The following is a 20,782-nucleotide window of genomic DNA, read 5'->3' on the forward strand; positions in this document are numbered from 1 at the left end:
AAAAAAGCCGCAGCGGCCCTCTAAACCAAACGGAGCTGACAAGGTGGCGAATTACACAATATGCCAGAATTTGACAGTGCCCAGAATAGCACACCAGGCGTGTAGCGGGAGAAACGCAAAATCGAAAGACAAGTGACGACGCCGACTAAATGTTTCCGCGGAAGCTCGATCTTACATCACACATTATGAGAGAACGTTTAATCGGATCTAGTTGACCGTTTATCGCTACGAAAGGAATAAAATGCATTCTGAAGGGCTCAGAAAGTGGCCCTATATAGCAAGCTTCGAAATCTTACCGCTGCGCCAAAAACGGCCCAAGAAGATACTTCGAAGTTTCGCGACGTCACATTGACGGTACTGGCGGTGAGCTTCAGCCCGAAGCTACGAAAATTGAAGTTTGGCCTTCATTTCCTCACGCAACTAATCAGCCTTAATCCGCCAAATCAGTGAACAAAATTTCTAACCAATCTTGAAGGCCCGTAAAGCGGTCGCTTTCCGTTATCATTAAGTCACAGAGCCCCCTCGCACTGCTGCACTCTACGGTAAAGAACATGATGCTTCACTCGACCATCTTTGTTATCAAGAGAGCTAGGCGTAACGAACTCCGCGGGCATGTACATTATTTAGCTCACCGAACAAAGCACACACTGCTGTAACAAGAAAAACATAGGTCCCGAGGATGTAGTCACTCACACGTCGGGGGATTGCAGCCGCCGAGGCCATCGGCCGATGCCCGGCGGCCAACAGGTGGGGGCGGAGACCTCCGCTCCGAGGGGGCGGCGGGGGCACAGACGTCGCCGGTGGGCGCACGGCTCTCGGGAATGGATCCGCTCAGGTCCTGCACCAAACAATGGGAGAACGAGAGAGAAGGCGTTGATGAGGAAGGGCCGAAGGAGTACGAATTACACGCATCGAGTGGGCGCATCAAGAAAAAGCGCTTAGTGTCGACGTAGAAGTGCTGAAGGAAAAAACATAAAGAGTAAACTTGGAGGACGCTTAAGCTTCGCCTTTAAGAGTGGAACGCGATAGCATTCAAAGATCCCTTACTGTTCCTCACGTTTCCCGGCAAGCGGAGCTTATGTAACCGTAATGTTTTCGTGGAAACGCTGGCGGTGAACGCTGTGCAGGAAGGCGAGCTTCACCCCACGACAGGCACCACCGCTGCCTGCCGCGGATGCGAACGAGATCTGGATGGTGTCGCAAGGAACTGAGCGGGACGCGCCGCTCCTACTAAGACAGACATCAAACGGCAGCGGGAAAAACGGGTTTGTGTGCGACTTTCCTCGTAACAAAATTATGTTTTTTTCGTATATTCAAATTAAAATCCGACGCTATCATATCTATAGCTTGTGTGTAAGTCATACTTTACGAATTATCTTACGCATTTTACTTTGAGAAAATAAACGCCTCCGCGCCCCGCGGAGGGCGTGCGTGGTCTGGGATTATTTTTCTCTAACGGACAACGCCTCCGACGCCGACACCGGATTTTCTGCGACAAGGGGCCCTTCGCTACTGCGTTAAAAAGTCGCAGTTTCGCCCGAAACGCGAGGCATCGATTGCGATAGCAAATTAGTAGAGAGCAACACGAAGTAGGGTTAGTAGTTTTATCGGCCGCATAAGCTTTGAACACTCGCTTACGAATTAAATTAGCAACCATGTTGTCACGCGCGTACAAGCAAACATGAACACATATCTCACTCGATGACCGCGCACACTCGCTGTGAAAACGCTGGAGTGAGGAAGCACGGCAGAAGCAGCGAGCGAATTGACCTTCGTGCTGCCTCTCGTTTCAACGCGAACTAAACGGCGAAAACAGCGTACACGAAGGTATCAGCATTCGGCGCGCTCTGTACCCATCTCAGATCGCTTTCAAGATATGGCCCAGGCGGCCGCGCACTCTCCTCCCCTTGAGAGAGAGATAATTAACTGTCTGAAGAAACAAGTATTGCTTTACACAGCGTTACTGCAGTAGTATTTACTTCCTCTTTTTGTACTATTTATTTCATTCGTAACAAGAATGATTCTCTCTCTCTCTTGCCACTTTGTAAGATTAAGGGATGTTCCCTAGCGATTAACGCGAGGGAGGGATACACATGACATCCAGATCATTCAGACCCAAATGCGGCAAAACCGTCCTCCAACGCGCAGCGACTCTCGCCGCACATGGCAACTCCGGCCATGCACACCAGGCGTTGTAAGTTCCTCCCATCTGTTAGCACATATCCTTAGTGCCTTCCACAACTTAGCTTCTCTCTTTTTTCTAACATGAAGTACGTACAACAATTGACGAAGGTGTACATTGACTCTGAAGCATTCACTGGTGCGGATTTCGTTCATTTGTGAGCTACATGGACAAGCATATAATCGTGCGGCCTCATGGCACGCACTGCAGCCGTCGTACACATAGTGACAATGCGAGTAGCCTTATTGTAAACGCAAAGAGCGTCGTCAGTTTTCGCCCGGCGCGTATACGACATCGGAGGCCACACGCAGAGGCGACAACACTCGATCACAATATTTTCACGCGTGGCCTTACAAGCACTCCGTATACCACACGCGTCGCACGCGGTCACGTCGCCGTTTCCCACAGCCGTTGCGTGTCAATCTTATTCAACCAGCCGTCAGCAGCGAGCGGTCCCGGCCATGGCACACTTTCGGGATCTCGTCAGGGCGCTGCGAGTGGCCCCTATGCACCTGCCCTTGTCAGAGCCATTGGGCCTTAATGGCGCGTGAACGCAAACACCCACAATCACGATCGCCCCGGAAGAAGAGGAGCAAGGAACGCCACCACGCCAAGGGGCTTATATAGCCGCATGCTGCAGAACCACAACCAAAACACGCGCAGAACGGTGCATGCGCACGCTGCAAAGCCGGCGAATCGCCCGCGGTATGCCAGCCGCGCGCGCACACACACACATTTCTATGGAAGCAAGCTCGGCAACCCGCCCTTCGGACGCAGGGACACGCAAATGCAGTCGCGCGTATACACACGCGCCATGCAGCCGCGGCAGGGTCAGATGATTGCCGTCGCGACGGCGCGTACCAAACCAGCGGGCTTTACGAGTCCGCTAACAAGGACGATAGTTATCGGAGCCCACAGCGCAGGGTCCAGCCACCGTCTTGAACGACGCGCGCGGATGATGCTGAACGCGGAGACAACCCTCTCTAGAGGCTGCTGGCGGAGAGCCTTTCCTCATCTCTGGCTTGGGCAATCTGGCGCGGCGCTGCTTGAAAGTATTGCTGCAGCGTGCTGCGGAACGATTTCGAGATGTTTTAAATCGCACTTTGTGAAATTTACGCCATGTCCGTTCATATGAGGTCGTCAGGGAGGCCTTTCGGTGTATCGGTAACTACAGTAGCCGGAAATATGTCTTGGGGGCGCAAAAATGTGACGCGCTTTATTAGCCGCGGTGTACGTACATTACCAGTCGCAGTGTGTGTACGTGTTGTGAACTATTTTGCTTATATCAGTTTTAATTCAACAAAGAAAACCGGTGTTTCTGTATTACCAGCATTAAATGATAAAGCAGCTCACTGTCTCGTCGCTTGGCGTAGGGAGTAAAACAAATCATAAGAGCGCATGCTCGTGCACGGCCAGCCTAAGGCAACCACGAAACATCTAAGCGGCAGGCGCTATGAAATATTTGTGATGCACCGGCATCGTTCTCGGGCATTTTAAGTGTAGTAAGCTTGAAATTACTATATGTCTACGCTAGCCTTCCTGCATGAGGTCGATGGCGCTGTTCAACACAGCTATCACTGCGGTTGGTGAACCAGCACGATACAAATGTAAGCTGTGCGCTTCCGCATCGCCTTTTTGGCCTGTATACAGCAATAATATATAAGAGGGATCGCATAAAAAGACTGCGGTAGCTATTTTTGAGGACAACATTTCCGTAATACGTGTGAGTGCGTCGTAGAGAATGAAACGAACACAACCGAAAAAAAAAATCGGTTATCATCCTCTTTCTCGAAAAAGCAAGAGAAAACGGGCTAACGCCGTAATACGTCCTCTCATAGCCACGCTGCACAACGTTTATAGATATATAACCGCTGATACCATATGCTTGGACCATGCGGTATATAGAACAAAATATCTGTAACCCAGCACCTACCACTGCTTAGAACGCTCGCGCAGTTCGTAAACAGTCCCTTTGCTGGACAAGCTTAATTCAGACTGTAAGGTATGCTGCTATTACTTGCCAAAACTATTTTATTCAGGGGCAGAAACCTCATCCATCGAACCAAGTAGTCATGCAATGTAACCTGCAGAGAACAGTTTGAACGCTTGTCAAAGTATAACATCACAGCTCCTATCGTAGCAGAACGGTACCCACGCTGTTACGATCGTCGCGTATGTTTCATGGCTCCTAAACCGCAGTTAGAAATAGAGGATAATACTGCAATAAGGTCACATTGGTGAATGGAACATGCAGAAATACACAGTTGACCTCCGAGGCTGATTGTAGGCTCAAATATGCGCGCACACATCGCTCTGCGTGTTCCTTCCACTTCAACGCCAGTAGAAACTCCGGCCATGACGCCTTAAACCACTTCAGCACGTCTCACAGAACCGTTTACCACGTAGAAGACGCACGTCATACTAAACAGACTGCAACGACCGCGAAAACAAACGCCATAACCTACCGCCGAGCGTATACCTGCCATGCAGAACACCGCTTTCACCCAAGCCAGTATGGCGCTGCTCATAGGCGGCGCCACTGCGTTCACAATATGGCGGCGCCTACGAAAAAACGGTGTATACGCGCGGCATGTTTAGTGCAGTCTTGAGGCTCAAGCCTGACATCAGGCAAGAGAGCAAGTATCGACCGCACACAGGAAAGGCGTTGGTCACGGGTTCAAACCCCGGATTAGGACGAAATTTTTCTTCAACCGCGGAACTTTGTTTATGAAAAACCCACAAAACTGTAACAAATCAGGGCGACCACACGCGGTTATTATACGGACTCTAAGCCCTGCAAGCTATCCTCTTCGATCCAAGCGGCCATTTAAACGTGGTCGAAGGGGGTACTTCACAGCTCTACAGAAGTGTTAAGCGAACGTTTTCCCATATACGTTGCACCATCCAAGTGTACGATGGGTGCGTGACTGCTACATTGTGACATGCATCCACGTCATTCGAAGAGACTGTAAGAACAATTTCGCGGCGATATACGGTACTTTAGTCTAAACGCACGAGCACGTTGTTTTAGGCGTGTGTTCAGATCTGCACACTGCGCACGGAAAAGCTACGTCTGTCTCCATGCTACATCTGAACAACTTGTATATTGGCGGACGCGATGCACCTCCGCATGTGTAACGCTGTGCAATGCAACCCGACGAAAATGTATACAACGTATACAACTACGACGCGAAGTATAGAAATGGAAAAGCAAGCATAACAAACGCCTATTCTGCTCCGCATAAATCCCCTAAATGGAATGGAATGACCTCCGCAGTATATCCTACGCCATCTACACGCAAAAGAAAAAAAAAACGAAAGAAAAAAATTGGATTGCGGCGCTGACACCTAACGCCCCCTGAACTATGACTTTATACCTGAACTTACCGACGCGCAACCGCCACTGGCAGCTGCAGCCGACCGCTGCAAGGTGTGCGGGTCAATTATCTCGGAGTCAGTGGAATATACACGGGCCGACACGCAGCGAATTTCGCTCCTTGACTAAGATGCTTATCGGTGTTTGCTTTAGATGCTTTAAAATGCGTCTTGACTGTTTCCGGTTTCTTTATTTGTGCAGTTAGTACTGAAACAGCGTCTATCGTGTATAGCGCTTCTTTCTTTTCTTTCTTTTTTTTTTGGATTTACACATACACCCGAACCACGACACTCCCATAAGCGGGGAACCAGCGCCGGCCAAGAGACGCTATACGGCTTCTTGAGTGTGTAACTAAAATATGCTGACACCGTCCGGTAGGGATGCCACCAAGACTACACGGCATGTTTAACGATAACAGACGCGCGCTTGTACTAACATTTGCTTAGGCCGATGCGTGCAGCCAAGTTTTGTTCATGGCCATATGGATTGCGAGAAGCGCATGCGTTGCTACTTTCTAGCAGGTCGCTGCCCGGACTGGTCAGAAGCTGGACACATGTGATTCAACGTGAGCGGCGAATTCGCTGATGCGAAATGCTAGTATGCGCTACTGCAAACTGTGTACACCACTCGCTAGGCTGCGTGTTACGGCGCTGCTGCTGGCACGCGAAGTTTCAGCGCCGGTTGGCCATATTGGCTCCGCAAGCACGGGTTACCGTTATACACGTGCAGTGCACGCTGGGTGGTATGTATACGTTTCCCTGCTAAGCGTGCAACGTCAGCGAGGGCATCGCCCGACGACGAGGTCCGAATCAGCGGCGCCTGTGAACCGCAAAAGAACAGCCGAGCGCGGCCGCACTGACCCACTCGAAGGAATACGCCGGATGGGCCGAAAATAAGCGCGTCCTTGTAGCCAAGTGTGCGCGCCTATGACTCACGTGTCGGTTCTATATGAGAGGCTGCAAAACGGACGGTCTCCTCCCGACCTGTTCTAATCATCTTCTCAAACCTCGCACAGTACGCTGTACGCTCTTCGGCGAACCCACCGACTACGTCCAATAAATAGTCGTGCGAATACCGGCGCAGGAGAAAGAACCGTTACCTAAAAAAAAAAAAAAACGAACTATATCGATACAACTGTGCTCCTCCGCTGCTTCGGTTACGGCACACGCGAGAGGAGCACTTTACAAGACGGATGCACGCAACTCTTCTACAGCAGCAGGGCAAGAGTGCCGAAGAGAAACAAGTCACAGTTGGCCATACGCTGCAGACAGGAAGCTAAAGAGGCGCGACGCCCGAATTTACATGCAACAAGCAGCAAGACAGACGCTTTCCGGTGACACCATATACAGGGTGTCCCAGCTAACTTTAGCCAGAGTTTTGAAAAAGTGCGAATGCCACGTAGTTGGACAGAACCAAGGTAATGTTGTTTGCCGTCGCTTGGAGATATATTATTATTTTCTTTGTTCGCCTAACTAGTTAACTAGATAATTATTCGTAATTAATTAATGAACTTCTCAAATAATATAATTTGATGAAAAGTGTGAATGATAAAATTGTAGAGCGACACGAAAAGCTCCCCATACAGCTTTCTGTTGCTCAATACGCGCTACATAAAAGTGTTTTTTCCGAGCGTGAAGCAAGTCCGAGAATATATACGTAAAGAATTGCCGCGCGACTGGTCGCTCGTGGTACTTTGCGTGTATTGCCGGGCTTGCTTCACACTTTTCGTCAAATTATAATATTTGAGAAGTTGATTAATTAATTAACACTAATTATATAATTACGCGGAATGAAAACAAAAATTGTTTGAGTATTTTCAAGCGACGGCAGACAAGATTACCTTGGTTTTGTCCAGCTACGTAACATCTGCATATTTTGAAAGTTTGACTCAAGTTAAATGAAACACCTGATACTCGTACACGCATTTGACAAATGCGAACTGTTGCGCATGAAAGCACAGACGCCACCACGATGGTTCACGAGATAAGGCGGCATACAAAGCCCCTTTAAATCGACCAGCTGCGAAATTTAAGTCACGCAATGACGCTCGAGGCATGTCGAGTAAACCGAACCAATTTCGCTACGTCTCACGAAGATCGAATCAAAATAGGTTGACTCTCTGGTGTCACTGGGAAAGCGAGTCATTTAGTTTTTCAGACAGCAAAACGCGATTATGATGATGATGATAACGACGACGATGCTTACAGCGTAATGTCGTCGGCCGTTTCACAAACCCGCTTAGGCATGCGCGGCGCCGCAACTCCATATAGCGTTTTAATTGCATATGTATTTTTTGAGTGTCATATATGACGCTGAAAAACGTTTGGTCCGATATCACTCCTCGTAACATTGCACAAGCTAAAACTTTTGACGCCATTGACCATGTGACGCCGCTACATGTGGTCGGAACAGCCCAGCGACTTCTTTCTGTAGCGCCCTTCAACTGAACCATAAACGGTGTACAGAGTTCTTAAAAACTTGCAGCACGCTGACTGGACAGCCTGGCTTAGTTCCGGGGACGTCGACCGACAGCTTGAACTGGTGGACTGGGCGTAGGAGGCCAAGCAGGCCCAGCGCCTTGCTTGAGCCCGATCCCTCAGCCACCTCCCCTTTGCCCTTTTCAATAAAGTTTACCACCACCACCACCACTACCACCCATGGAATCGTTGACTGTCAATTTCCACGCTATTTTTGTTCTCGGGATCACTGAGCTGCGTTCGAGGCAGACATGTTCACTGTCATAAGAATTATATTAATTCCTGGTTTTAACGTCGCAAACCTGCAAAATTAGATATTTGACGAACCACGTATATAGTAGAGGCCTTATGTTGGCAACACGCGGTATAACCAAACTGCGGTAAACGAGAGTTTTCGCATTTAGCCGTAATCGGAATGCGGCCGCCGCGGCACGGGGACCGAACCCGCGACCTTGTGCTCTGCAGAAGAACGTCCTATAGCCAGGTATGCCCACTGTTTCGGGTCACTATATCACGTTGTAGCAAACAGCGTACCAAGCACAGAAACGTGGAGACATGCAAGTTCCTGCATATAGGAACACATACGACTGCTCGACGACCACCCGTTTCACGCTTTCGTGGAATGTTCATCGAAAACACGTACAGGAAGCGTCGTCAGCTCTAACAGCGCATACACAGGTCACCTTGCCAACCGACCCTTCTATATAAATGCAAGAGCCTCGCTGCATTCTTCACGAGCGGGCGCCGGGGCGTGCCATGTCGAAGACGTTGACTCAGAATCGCGCAGCGGGGAGGCACCTTATGTAAATAACGCGTCTCGTACGATACAGACAGCGTTACATCATGCGAGCCAAACTGTAAGCTGCAAAACAGGGCCAACGCGAAACGCAGTTGCTCCGAGCCGCGAAGCATGCACGGACGTATAGTTTGCCCGCATATAGAAAGAAAGCAGCGGGAAGTTCGGTCGGCAGCGGTGCGAGTCCGATCCGGCTCCGTGCGGACGACGTTCTCGGTCGCCCGTGGCACGCGGAGCCGACTCGAGACGAGTGGAGACGGTGAGATGCCACGAGTCTCTGTGCCGGACGCCACGGTGGTATCGATGCATGGACCCGGTGTACGTATACACACCCGGTTATAAGGAACCCAGTCGCCACTACGTATACAGCCACTCGTCACGTTTATTACACGCATGTCTTCACTTAGTATTACAACGTAAAACAGAAATGCTACAACGAAAAAGCCACTCGTAAAGTGCGCTTCAGGGGAGTGACGTACAGCTCGACGCAAGTGCGGTTTTTCAAGCATAACTATTTCTCAGTCAGAGGAAGAACACTACCAGGTGTTCTTTATTTTTTCAGTGTGATTGGCTCGGTGGAAGAGTGGCCGACAGAATGAAGGAAACAACCGCGTATAGGTTCTGCTTGTGTCCAAGAAATCTCAGCAAAGCGACAATGGGTTGTCGTCACAGCGGGGACCGGCAAATCCAAAAGCGAGAGGGCAGAAGGAGGGGGCATTTGCAAATGCGTCGCTGCACCCCTGGAGTCATCAAGGCCCCGACCAACCACACGGAGCAGTTTCTTCACGCCTTAATCCGGGGCAATCACGTTTCTCCGCGTCGCAGCAGGGCCGCTCTTGACGAGCCGGCTCTTCGGCTCGCGTCCCCCCCCCCCCCCCCCGATGTTGTCTTCGCCTCGAAAAGAAACGCCGATTCGGGCACGCTGCCTAACTACAGTGTATACAGCGGGCCGCAAGATACGGCGACGCAGCGTCAATTCGACGCGTGAGAAAGGCGCTTCGCGTGGTCGACTCTGGACGCTTAATGGGCTCGCGATTCAGCGGCGAAGCTTCGGTGGCGCGCCGACGGCGCCGGGAGCAGCAGCAGCAGCAGGACGCCATTTCGGTCGCTGCGTGCCGCACGGGTCCGGTTCATTACGGTTCGCTTATTCAGGCGGACACGGACCCGTCACGCCCCCCGGCATGACTCTCATGCGTGCGGCTGCGAGCACGCGGAACAACAATTCAGCGGGCGAGGCGCCGTCACCCTACGAGCTGCGTGGCTCCGCAACAAAGGCGCCTCTCCCGTCGCAGTGCGCGCGCGGGCGGGCAGGCGCAAGGCCGCCGCCGACGCGTGGATGAGGCCGCGCAAGCGGATCAGGGACCCCGAGTTGCTGCTGTTCCTCCTGCCTTTTCACTCACGCAGAGCTCGCGCGAACTGGGGGAAATGGCTGCGGCGAATCCTGTTCCTGCTCTGCTCGCCTACTGCGAGCCATGCGGCGAGCGCCGCACACGGCGAGCGTCGAGTGCAGACGGATGCGTGTCACATATGCAGTCCTTGTGTGCAGTGCTGCGAGCGTCGCGCGCACTCTCGCGCCGGGGAAAGGAGAAAAGGAGCGAGAGAACGGAAAGTGAACGCCGCAATGTTGACGCGCCCCTGCGTGTTCTCTCCTACACTCAATTGGATTCCTGTCGTTCTTAGCGCGACAGAAAAAATCCCCGATGCGCTCAGAAAGCCGCCTGTAATGCATGCGCCGCCCGCCATTGCGAGATTTCATCGACCAGCCACGGCCGACACCGGATATGCATACATCTCGCTCGAGATATCGGACGCGGCGCGCGCTCAGTATATGCGAGCTTCGGCAGAAAAGTACAGAAAGACATGACGGTCGAGGCCATCGTCTCACACCAGAACGCGCGTGAACTTGCATAAACGTAAAACAGCAGAAACCAAGGCACTTATGGGTGCGAGGCGAATGGCGACGTCGGGGAGTATGAAGTTTTAAAACGAAGCAACGCGCTCGTCGTCGCGTGTTTTACATTTCTGACAGTTTTCTTTCTTTATTATTTTGTCTGTGTCGCCGACTTCCCCTGGAACTTTAAAACAACCCCATAAATTTCAAGACGGCGACACGCGGATCGTCTGGCCCCGGGAGCCGTGAGAGTACTAACGCAACGTGAAGAGAAGACGAGACGAGACGGACGCTAGGGTGGCTAGAATAACGACGCGGTGGCGAGCGGAAAGAAGCTGCGGAGGTGAAAGATCCCTCCGTGCGTACTCCTCATGCCCGCTTTCCCTCCAGTCTTATCATTTAGCTAGGGTCGTCGGCGAAGGCGCGAGTATATATATATATATATATATATATATATATATATATATATATATATATATATATATATATATATATATATATATATATATATATATGTGTGTGTGTGTGTGTGTGTGTGTGTGTGTGTGTGTGTGTGTGTGTGTGTGTGTGTGTGTGCGCGTGTGTGTGTGTGTGTGTGTGTGTGTGTGTGTGTGTGTGACGATTCTGCGCAGGACGGGCGAGACAAGGACAGAAATGACGCGATCCGCTCGCGTGCGCAGCCCGATTGGCGAAGATGCGACGCACACTCCATGACAGCATCCCCAGGGAGAGCGTCCAATCCACACCCTTTCCAGTACCTTTGCCCTTCTTTCTTTGTTTCTTTCTTTCTTTAAGGAGTTTTCATTGGAGCCCTAAACCGTAATTTACTGCTCAAGCAAGACAACGCGACGCGATCAAGAGAGAGAAAGAAAACCGTATCACTTTCGAAAACGACAAAGCGCAAAAAAAAAAAAAAAGAAACAAGGCGAAACTGATCTGGGGCTGTTTGATCAAGAAGAAGAGGCGCAGGAGGACACTGGCTTCCCGACAAGAAATGCGACCGGCACACGTGGCGGCGGCGTGTTTACGATCCCTCGTGCACCGCGCAGGCCGGCTTCGCTCTCAAAACAAACGCGATTCCAGAGCGAACCGAAGCAAACCAGGCGGCGGCGGCGGCGGCGGCGGCCACGCAAGTCGGCCATCGTGGTACAACGGCACGGTACAACGGAGAGGCGTTTTTTTTTTTTTTTTTTCTCACAACCGCCATCCACCCACTCACCCACCCACGTCTCCCTCTGCCCGCGTAAACTTCGTTCCGACACCAGACCGGAAGCGCGAGAGCATTGCAGCAGTAGGGGGAGTGGAAGAGGACGACCCCCCCCCCCCCTCCCACACACACACCCCGCACGTTTCGCAATGCGCGTTGCTCACCGCCAGCGAGCACCCGCCGGCATACCTACTACTACGCGACCAAAATATAACGGACGAGAGACCCCAGGTCGGCCGCCCTCGAAGATTCAAGAGCGAGAGCGCAGCAACCGTGAATGGACGTGCCTCCCTTTCGCCGCCCCGCAAGGACTCGGCAGAGGGCACCGCCTCGCTCCCGCTGCACCCGCTAAGATAGGACCCAACAGTTTCAGTGCAGTACGGCGGGGGCTGCGTGTAACGTCAGACAGCCAAATACCGCCGCTGTGTGTGTGCAGTTGAATGCTGCTGCTGACTGAGCGCGAAGTCGAGAACTCGATTCCTGCAAAGGCAAGTACACTCTGGTGACAATAAAAAATAAAAAAAGCAAAAAAGAAATGCATACTCTGATGCAAGTGCCTGTTAAAAGTCCTCAGGTGGCAAACGTTAATTTAATAGGGCGTCCCGCCCCTTTTATGAAAGTTCGACAGTTGCCGCTAAAAAGGCCGCGCATGAATACGCCGACTCGAAGGAAAACAATCAAGACTTTCTTGGGTGTTTTCCTTCGGGTCATTGTTTTCGTGTCTGAGAACAAGTATACCAACCAGGACAAGAAACAAGAACAAGTTATTCTAAAGCTTCTGACAGCCGCATGTCCCTCCACTTGTGCTCTTCCTTCGCTCGCAGCTTTGCTTGGAAAGTCAATGCTCATCGCTCGCCTCTAATTCTGGCGTTGGCGACACCGTTCGAGCGGAACGATCGCGGACAGATTACAGGCTCAAACAAAGCGCCATCTTTTCTTCCTTCCCCGAGACACACGGTGGAATCACGCTGCTGATTGGTCGACGGGAGTCGTAGCTTACGCTGCACTGCACAAACTCGCTGGCGGGGACAAAGTACAGCCCCCTTCCCATCCCCCCGCACCTACGCCATGAGCGTGTTACAACCGTAGAATTTAAAAAAAAAAAGTCACTACCGTAAGATTACTCTTCTTTTTTTCTTTTCCCCCAAGCGCCCACCACCTGTCCCGTCCCTCACCCAGCTCCCCCCAAGGACACGGACGCACCCGGTTTGTCGCCCTGACGCCACCGCTGCTGCTCTCCAGCCTCGCTCGCGAACATTAGAGGGCGCCAGCACCGCATGTGTAGTCGGCGCCCCGCCAGTGCAGCTACGCACTTACTTTATATGACGGCAGCGCGGGAAGGCCTGTCTTCCTCAGACTGTAAGAAATAAAGGTACAGCATGTATCCCGCTCCCCTGCCTATGCCACAGCGCCCGTGCCCTCCATCCATAGCGGGCTTTCTTATACGCTGTCTTGTCGTCTCATACCGCTCCGAACAAAGAGATAAAAGAGCGGAGTTGCACAGGACGGCGGGTCATTCTTGCGGGTTAACTTTTTCTTGCTCTTCATGCGTGTTTGTTTCTTAAAGTTTCTTTTTACTCGGTGATTCCTGCTGAGAAAGGTTGAAGGGCCATTCAAGAAGCGTATGTATAATGTATACGCTGCCCCGTAAAAGCTGTCGCCGCCAGATGTTTGAATCTACGCCCCGCATTTCCTTATTTTTTACGACGTATTTACTATATCTTCTTATCTGTTGGTCATGAGAAGCAGTCTCGGCAGCTCTCAGCAAAGAAACGGCGCTACGCGCCAGGAAAGAAGATGAAGACGAAGAAAGAAATAACTATAGGCTAAACACGCGACGCATATACTTATACGTGACCTTGGCTAGCCTATACACCGTGTCAGAGACGTTGGATGTAGCTGTATACAGCTGCACTTCGATAAGCGACAACGCTCCGGCGTATAGGAGCGCACCTATAGTTTATTCGCATAGTTTGCGCAGTCATTTGCAGACCAGATCGACATAGTAGTTGCCAAGGCACAAACTCTCAATCGACGCAGAAATCACGTCGATAAAACTTAAACGAAGAATTTCACAGACACAAATTTATAGGTGCACGATTGCAGAAACCATTCACATATGTCCCACACGTGACGTGCAGCACGCTGCAGTGATTAGCAGACGCCCCATGCACCACCGAAAGGGCCCAGCCGCGCAACGTTTTCAAGTGCAAGACCACACTCGAACACTGTAGCACGCGCGTCCTTGTGCATGCGCGGTCGGTCTTCCCCTGCGCCACGAGGCAAGAAAACAGGAAAGCGAAGCGTCCATTACGTTAACGCGCCGGCCACCCAGAACAGGTATGGGTACAGGCGCTCGCGCGCCGACTCACAAGCAGCGCGCACAGAAAGAACCAGGTAGACAATGCCAGCGATTCTCAACGAGGAAAAAGACAAAGGCCTTCCTACCACTAAACCGCACCTCGGCACAGACACAGCGGGAAGATAGCCACCAACCACATTCCACGCTCAACACACGCGTACACGTACACACGCCCCTCCTTCGCCTTGGCCGGTGGTCGCTCGCTGCATCCGACGCTTGCGACCGCAAGTGTAGAAAGGACGCGCACGCTGCTTGATATAGTCGCGCTTCTCCCCTTCGGGCAACGACTGGGGAGACGTATACGGGTCGCGCAACGAATACGAAGCTGTGGCTTAGAGGACAATCTTTCAGAAACAATGAGACCGCGTACAAGGTGTACGAAATTTGCGGCTTATAATCGGACAAGTTGTAGCAGTGCCGCTACGGTGCCCTGTCATGAGAAAGAGCTCGGGCCACGAAGAGCTTGGAGCGCCGAATTATCGAAAGTATCAACAAGGAAGAATACAGCATTCGGATGTTTGGGAGAGCTGGTCAATTCTGTCAGCTATATATTTAGCGCCGGAAATCAAGGCCACGAGAGGAGATGCGACGCATTCCAAATGTGCTTGGTTTATGTACGCGCGACCTGCGTCTTTTCATGCAGCACTAAAGCGGATAAATACTGAACGCCGTTCGCGAAGGCGACCTGGAGTGACCTCGAGAGACGCCGCCACGACCGATATGCCCAAATGAAACTCTCCTCAAAACCTACATGCGGGCTCACTCGCTGCCATAAGCACGTCGCAAAAGTTACACTTCGAACGGGCTCCAACCAGACTGAGTCCTGCGTCTAAAAAGAAAGAAAGACGCACTCCGAGAGCTGCGCTTTCTGACGCGGTGCATATAATACGTGGTATAGAAACCACGTGATTCCCATAACGATGCAGGCCGCCACAGCTTTCGTCGTGCGCACTCGATCTTTATATATACCTGCTTGCAGAGTTCCTGCACGTCGAAGGAGGTCTCGCGCACAGGTCAAGCGCGCTATATCTCGGCGCTCACGATCGAGTGTACGGGAGGAAAGGCACCCACGTATGCCTATAAAAACACGACCGCGCACGTGATTTCACTCCGCGATCGCGTTCTCTTCGGCAAAGGCTGTTTCGCCTTATAGCGCGCCTCGGAGAATCCGCTCGCACGGGCCCATCAAAAACGCCGGTGTGCGCGGGGAACTTTCCTGCTCGTCAAATGTGTCACCCACTTATAAATGTATACCGTTAAGGCCGCGCACGTCAAATATACTGCCTCGCACGTGCGTGACCGTCGCGAGACACCTTTCACTCGTTGGAGTCAAGCAGAAAGGTCTAAAGAAGAGGAGGGTTTACCACATATAGCGTCCGAACCGGTGAGCGTATACAGACGTTATAGGATACATTTGTAGTTTATCTTTAAACTACATTACCGCTTACGGAATACCGGATTACCGGTGACGCGGATAGCTGGAGACGCCATCTAGCGAAGTTGTTCAAATAGAGAAGCTGAAGCTGAGACAATGATTGCTGCAGCGCTTGACCGCAGTTTCTTGTCGTATGGTGACTCTCTTTCTCCCTTTAGGCGCGACAATAACATAACATTCCTGACACGTTGTGGTTGAACAAAGCATTACGAGGGGTCACTACCAGCGCTGCTGCCACCTGTGGTTTCGGTGTTCCACACACACACACACACACACACACACACACACACACACACACACACACACACACACACACACACACACACACACACACACACACACTGTTAGGTACGGGACCGTTTCCTGAGCCTACTTCGAGTTCACCAGACCACATCGAATCGCACCCCAGCTAACTAAGGAGCGCAGAAGCACGGATACCACATTCCTGAGGCGCGGCACGTGCAAACAAGTTGGCGACCCCCACTTCGTGTGCCGCAGGTGGAGCTATTCACTGCTTGACTCTTCCCGAAAGTGAAGCGAGAGCCTGGCACTGTTGCGGGTAAAGTGGGTCCCGAAGCAAGACGGCTGTAATGCGCCGTGAAAACCTGGCAGCGTCGCCCCCATCCATCTATTGTGACGGCGCATTACAAGTCAGCAAGGCAAGACAGCAGGGAGAAGTAAGCCCTCGCCGATTGGCCGAAGACGGCGTCACCTGAGCGGGCTCTCCCATTGGCGGAACGTGATGTGTCTTCGAGACACCGAAGGGCTTAAAAAGGCGCATTCTGAGAGCATTCCTAGAGCATTCCTTGATTCCTCTCTTTCGAGCTTCTTGCCACGGGCCGCAGCGCCAGAGTTGCTGCCGGCCCGTAATGACTTTAAGACTGTTAATTGACTCTCACTGTAAATAATGTAAATAAAACTCCCAAGTTTTTCATACCGACATCCTCCTCAACTCCTACAACACACACGTGCGCGAGCAGGCTAAAACTAATGTCGCAACACTTCTCAGCGCTGCGCTGTTTTCCATTGGCCAGCACCGGTGACCTCAGTCATACATTGACTACTGGACACACACTGGGAGCCTGCTCAATATAGGACAAGGGCTGGAATCTGTCTGTAGCTCGCGATAGGCATGTTTAAACTATACACCGGAAAAGAAAAAAAATATATCAGGAAGACGAGAACAGGATGACGAACCTCCAACGAATGCACGCCTTCATCAGCAAGTCGTTAGATGAATATACAAGTATACATACCAAAATGAAGAAAACGATTTTGAGGGCAAAAGAAGGAAAAGCTCTTTATAACCGCCTCCCAAATCGAATCCGCGTCGATAAGGTTGTTCCACTTCGCCGCATGCGGCGCAGCCGCAGAAGGTCGAGTCTCGGACACGGAGAGCTACCGGCGAAATAAAATCGCTTTTTGCAGTGGGAAACGATGTTCCGTTTCGATTCGCTTCACCGATACAGCGCATACAGGTATACACGTACATACGCTATCGACGGCGCTCTACAAATGGACACGGTTACGATGCGCCCTGCGCCGCGTAACCCATTAAACAAGCAAGACCTATTTAGTAAAGAGCCGAATAAAAATAAAGTTTGGCCCAGATTTCAATCGCGCTGTGAGAAGCAACCAATTGCGCTGCGCATTAAAATCGCGACCGTTCACCTGTTAAGGCAAGCCAGCAACTGCAACAAGGAAGCGAGGAACCGAACACGGTCAGCGGGAAGCCGATTTTGCGCTTAAACGGCTTATATAACGCGGAAACACCGGTGTGCGAATGAATCCTGCCCCTTGTCCGCAGCCGCATCGTTTGCTCTATAAGGCCTGTCGTACTGTAGCGCTAGCGTTCATTAATCTTTCTGTGAAGACTTGTACGGCTACCGCAACTTCTCTCGACGGGAGACGCCGCTGAGAAGGGAGAGGCACAAGCGAAAACGCACTCGCTATATACTGCCACTGCCGTCATGCAGGACGTCTCAACCAAGACCGCAAGAAACGTCGTCTCACAAGCAGCGCGAAACCCGTCGCAACACCCCTTGACTGTCGGGACGATCGTTTATAACGCGGCAAGCCGTCAGACGTGTCGCCTGGCAGCTCCATATAGACACCAACGTATATGTGTACGGTCGAACTCGATATCGAGCACAACGTATAAGGGATGAGCTATAGGGCTCGCGCGTCGTTGTGTCGTGCTCGGCGGTGCGTCCACGCGACGCGCGCGCCCCCGGAACGGGAGCGGAGCCGCCGAGCAGCGAGTGTAGAGAGTCCGAGATGCTAATTCGAAGGAACAGCTCTGAGAGGTGAGAAAGGCGTGCGCGCCGAGGCATCGCACGCGACAGCGTCGGAGACGAGTGACAGGGAAACGCTGCGCATGCTGCAACTATAAAGCTGCGACGGGCGGCGAGCGCCTCTCACATCGGACGCGAGGAAGCACGCGGCGGCGACGTGGCCGACGGAAGTGCGCGTACACTCGAGACGCTGGAGCGAAGAAGCCGCGTACGCGTAGCTCCTGGCGGAAGCGTCTCGCGTGCGCGAAGCGGATGCGCTTGTGACCCGCGCGGACTTCAAACGGGTCGCATTGTTTGGGGCAACCTCACCGCTTCTCCACTGCCGTCCAACAGTCGCTCACCCCTACGCATCGGGTGTACGCGGAAGCCTACAGCTGACGGAACGAGTACGCAGACAAGCGTATAGTGCGTCCGCGACAGGTCAAAGAAGAGAGTTGCCGCCGACGTGAGGAGAAAAGGAGGAGGGGGAGAGAGCTCTGGCTAAAGGTAATTGTTCGTTTTCGAAGTACGCAACACTATATATACATGAAAAGGGGACATGCTGCGTTGTAGGAAAGTGACATCTCTCTATACTCCGTTCTGTCTTGCGCGGTGGTAGATTGTTCCGCGTGCTGAGCCTACACTTCCGAGATCTTTCTCAGTGTTTCCTCTAGAAGAGAAGTGAGGCTGCATAAGAGGTACTTCGTGGGCACCTGTTATGTCCGGATTTGCATCCGCTGGACAGTAATAGACCTCCAACAACGTTCCAAGCAGGCTAATGCTGAAGTAGACGGCGGCCTGTTCTAACGAAGCGCGCGCTCTCTCTCTCCTCCTCTCACGCACGTGTGCTAGCCATCACGGTAATTTACGTCAGCTGTACTCTGCAGACCTGACGCGTTTCGACGCAAAGAGAGCGAAGTGAGGTTGCCACTGCTCCCGTAAAGATGGTGGACCCGCGCAACATTTACTGTTATTCGAATCGTTAGGCGGCTGTGGAATGCAGATGTATACACGCACAACGTTTTTGGTATTGCTTTGTTTTCTTTTCATCCCTTAACCCACTCCCCCTTGCGCAGGATAGCAAACCGGACGCGTATCTGGGTGACCTACCTGCCTTTCCTTTCTTCTTTTCCTCCTCCTTATAAGCCACGTGATACATTTGTAGCGTCCTCCGTCGACTGAACCAACCCTTTGCGCGTTAGCACCTATATAGGCTACCTTAACCTGGTCACATAGACCGATCGAACGTTATTCCTGTTAACTATGCATAACAGAGTGCGTGCGAGGAAAATAAGTGACTTTCAAGAGATGGACCGCGGCACTGCTACCGACTGGCCTGTACAACACACACTTCCTCGAGTCCGTAAACCGAACTACGTGCGTCAACGCTTACAGGACATTACTGCATGCAGCGCGAAGAGGGAACCAAACACTCCACACACAAAAAGATGTGGGGCCAGCTTTCTTTTTATTTTTTTCCTTGTTCCGCTTGTGCGCATGCACGGCCCCATGGAAATACCTGCGCTGGACGTTGAAGGCACTCAAGATATTGAACCAATTTTAGTAACGCGCAACCGACGCCACTCGCCCCAGTTATAATGCAAGAAATAGAACTCGTAAATGAGCGTGCTCCCCGCGGTGAGCCTCGGAGAAGGCAATTTCTATATCATACGCAAAGAGCCAGCCAGCTGTCTTGTCCGCCGAGCGGAACTGTCGCCCCGAAAGAAACGAACGGACCTCGCGGAACGTTAGATGTCATATCAGAACCAACAGAAGACGTAATCTAAACGCACCACAGCCCCGGTTACATGCATAGTGGCACTCGCGGCACGCTCTTGTAGAGCATTGCAAGGCCTAAATAGAACAGATACGGGCACGTAAGTGCATACAGGGACAAGCGCGGGGCGCACAGCAGAGAAAGAGAGAGAGAGAGCGATATTCCGCTTCTATGCGTTTCGCATGGAACTGGTTCGATGCCAACAGCAGCCCATGCAGTGAGCCGGTGTGGGGGGTGTCGCCGATTAGCGGCCAGCAGCGTCTGGCCCTTCGCCGCGGGCGTTTTGATTCTATTTCGAGTCGATCGCGGAGGTCGGAGCGTCGCATTTGCATTCCGACGGCGGCGGCAACACACAGCGACGCTCACAAGCGCGCGCACACACACACGCACACACGGCCGTGCCCATGCTCACGCCGTTGACCTGCTTATGCATTATACCGCGCGCGGCGCACGGGAGCCGAGAGAGACTGCACGTTCGTTGTGTGTTGTTATATACGGACGCATACGCGGTGGTCGCGGAGAATTAAACTAGACCACCTTAACACACTCGAGCCTGTGCACTTAATACGTGCACGTACGTGCAAGGGACGCGAAAAGAGGAGTTATATGTACATGCATCACTGCAATGCAGAAGCCACGCACTGCACTGTGGGGGTGTATACATACACCATACACACACGATGGGTCGACCGCGGCATTCTCTCGTACATGTAAACCGTGCACGGGAAGCTAGACGGGAGGAAAGGCCATCGATCTCGATCGTGTATACTTACAACCGAGAGGCCGACGCGGAATGCGTATACGACGGCGGCGAGGCTGCCGCGCCGCGTATATATATATATATATATATATATATATATATATATATGACAGAGGAGAGAAACGCCCCGCAGTCTGAGTGCCGCACCCAGTGACTGTGTCATATACACACGCGGCTACATGGCCGATTACGAGATGTCGGCCGCGTACACACACACACACACACACACACACACACACACACACA

At 52.0% G+C, this 20,782-nt stretch overlaps 1 protein-coding gene across 1 annotated transcript in view; it reads right to left on the reverse strand.

The window, feature by feature from the left end:
• RhoGEF3 (Rho guanine nucleotide exchange factor 3) overlaps nucleotides 1-20,782 on the reverse strand; it is a 438,348-nt gene that overhangs the window by 28,311 nt on the left and 389,255 nt on the right. Inside the window, exon 3 of the mRNA XM_075682109.1 lies at nucleotides 694-838. Coding sequence (XP_075538224.1) covers nucleotides 694-838 — 145 coding nt within the window. The remainder of the gene's footprint in view (nucleotides 1-693; nucleotides 839-20,782) is intronic.

This window comes from Dermacentor variabilis, chromosome 2, assembly GCF_050947875.1.
Source record: "Dermacentor variabilis isolate Ectoservices chromosome 2, ASM5094787v1, whole genome shotgun sequence".
Lineage (NCBI taxonomy): Eukaryota > Metazoa > Arthropoda > Arachnida > Ixodida > Ixodidae > Dermacentor > Dermacentor variabilis.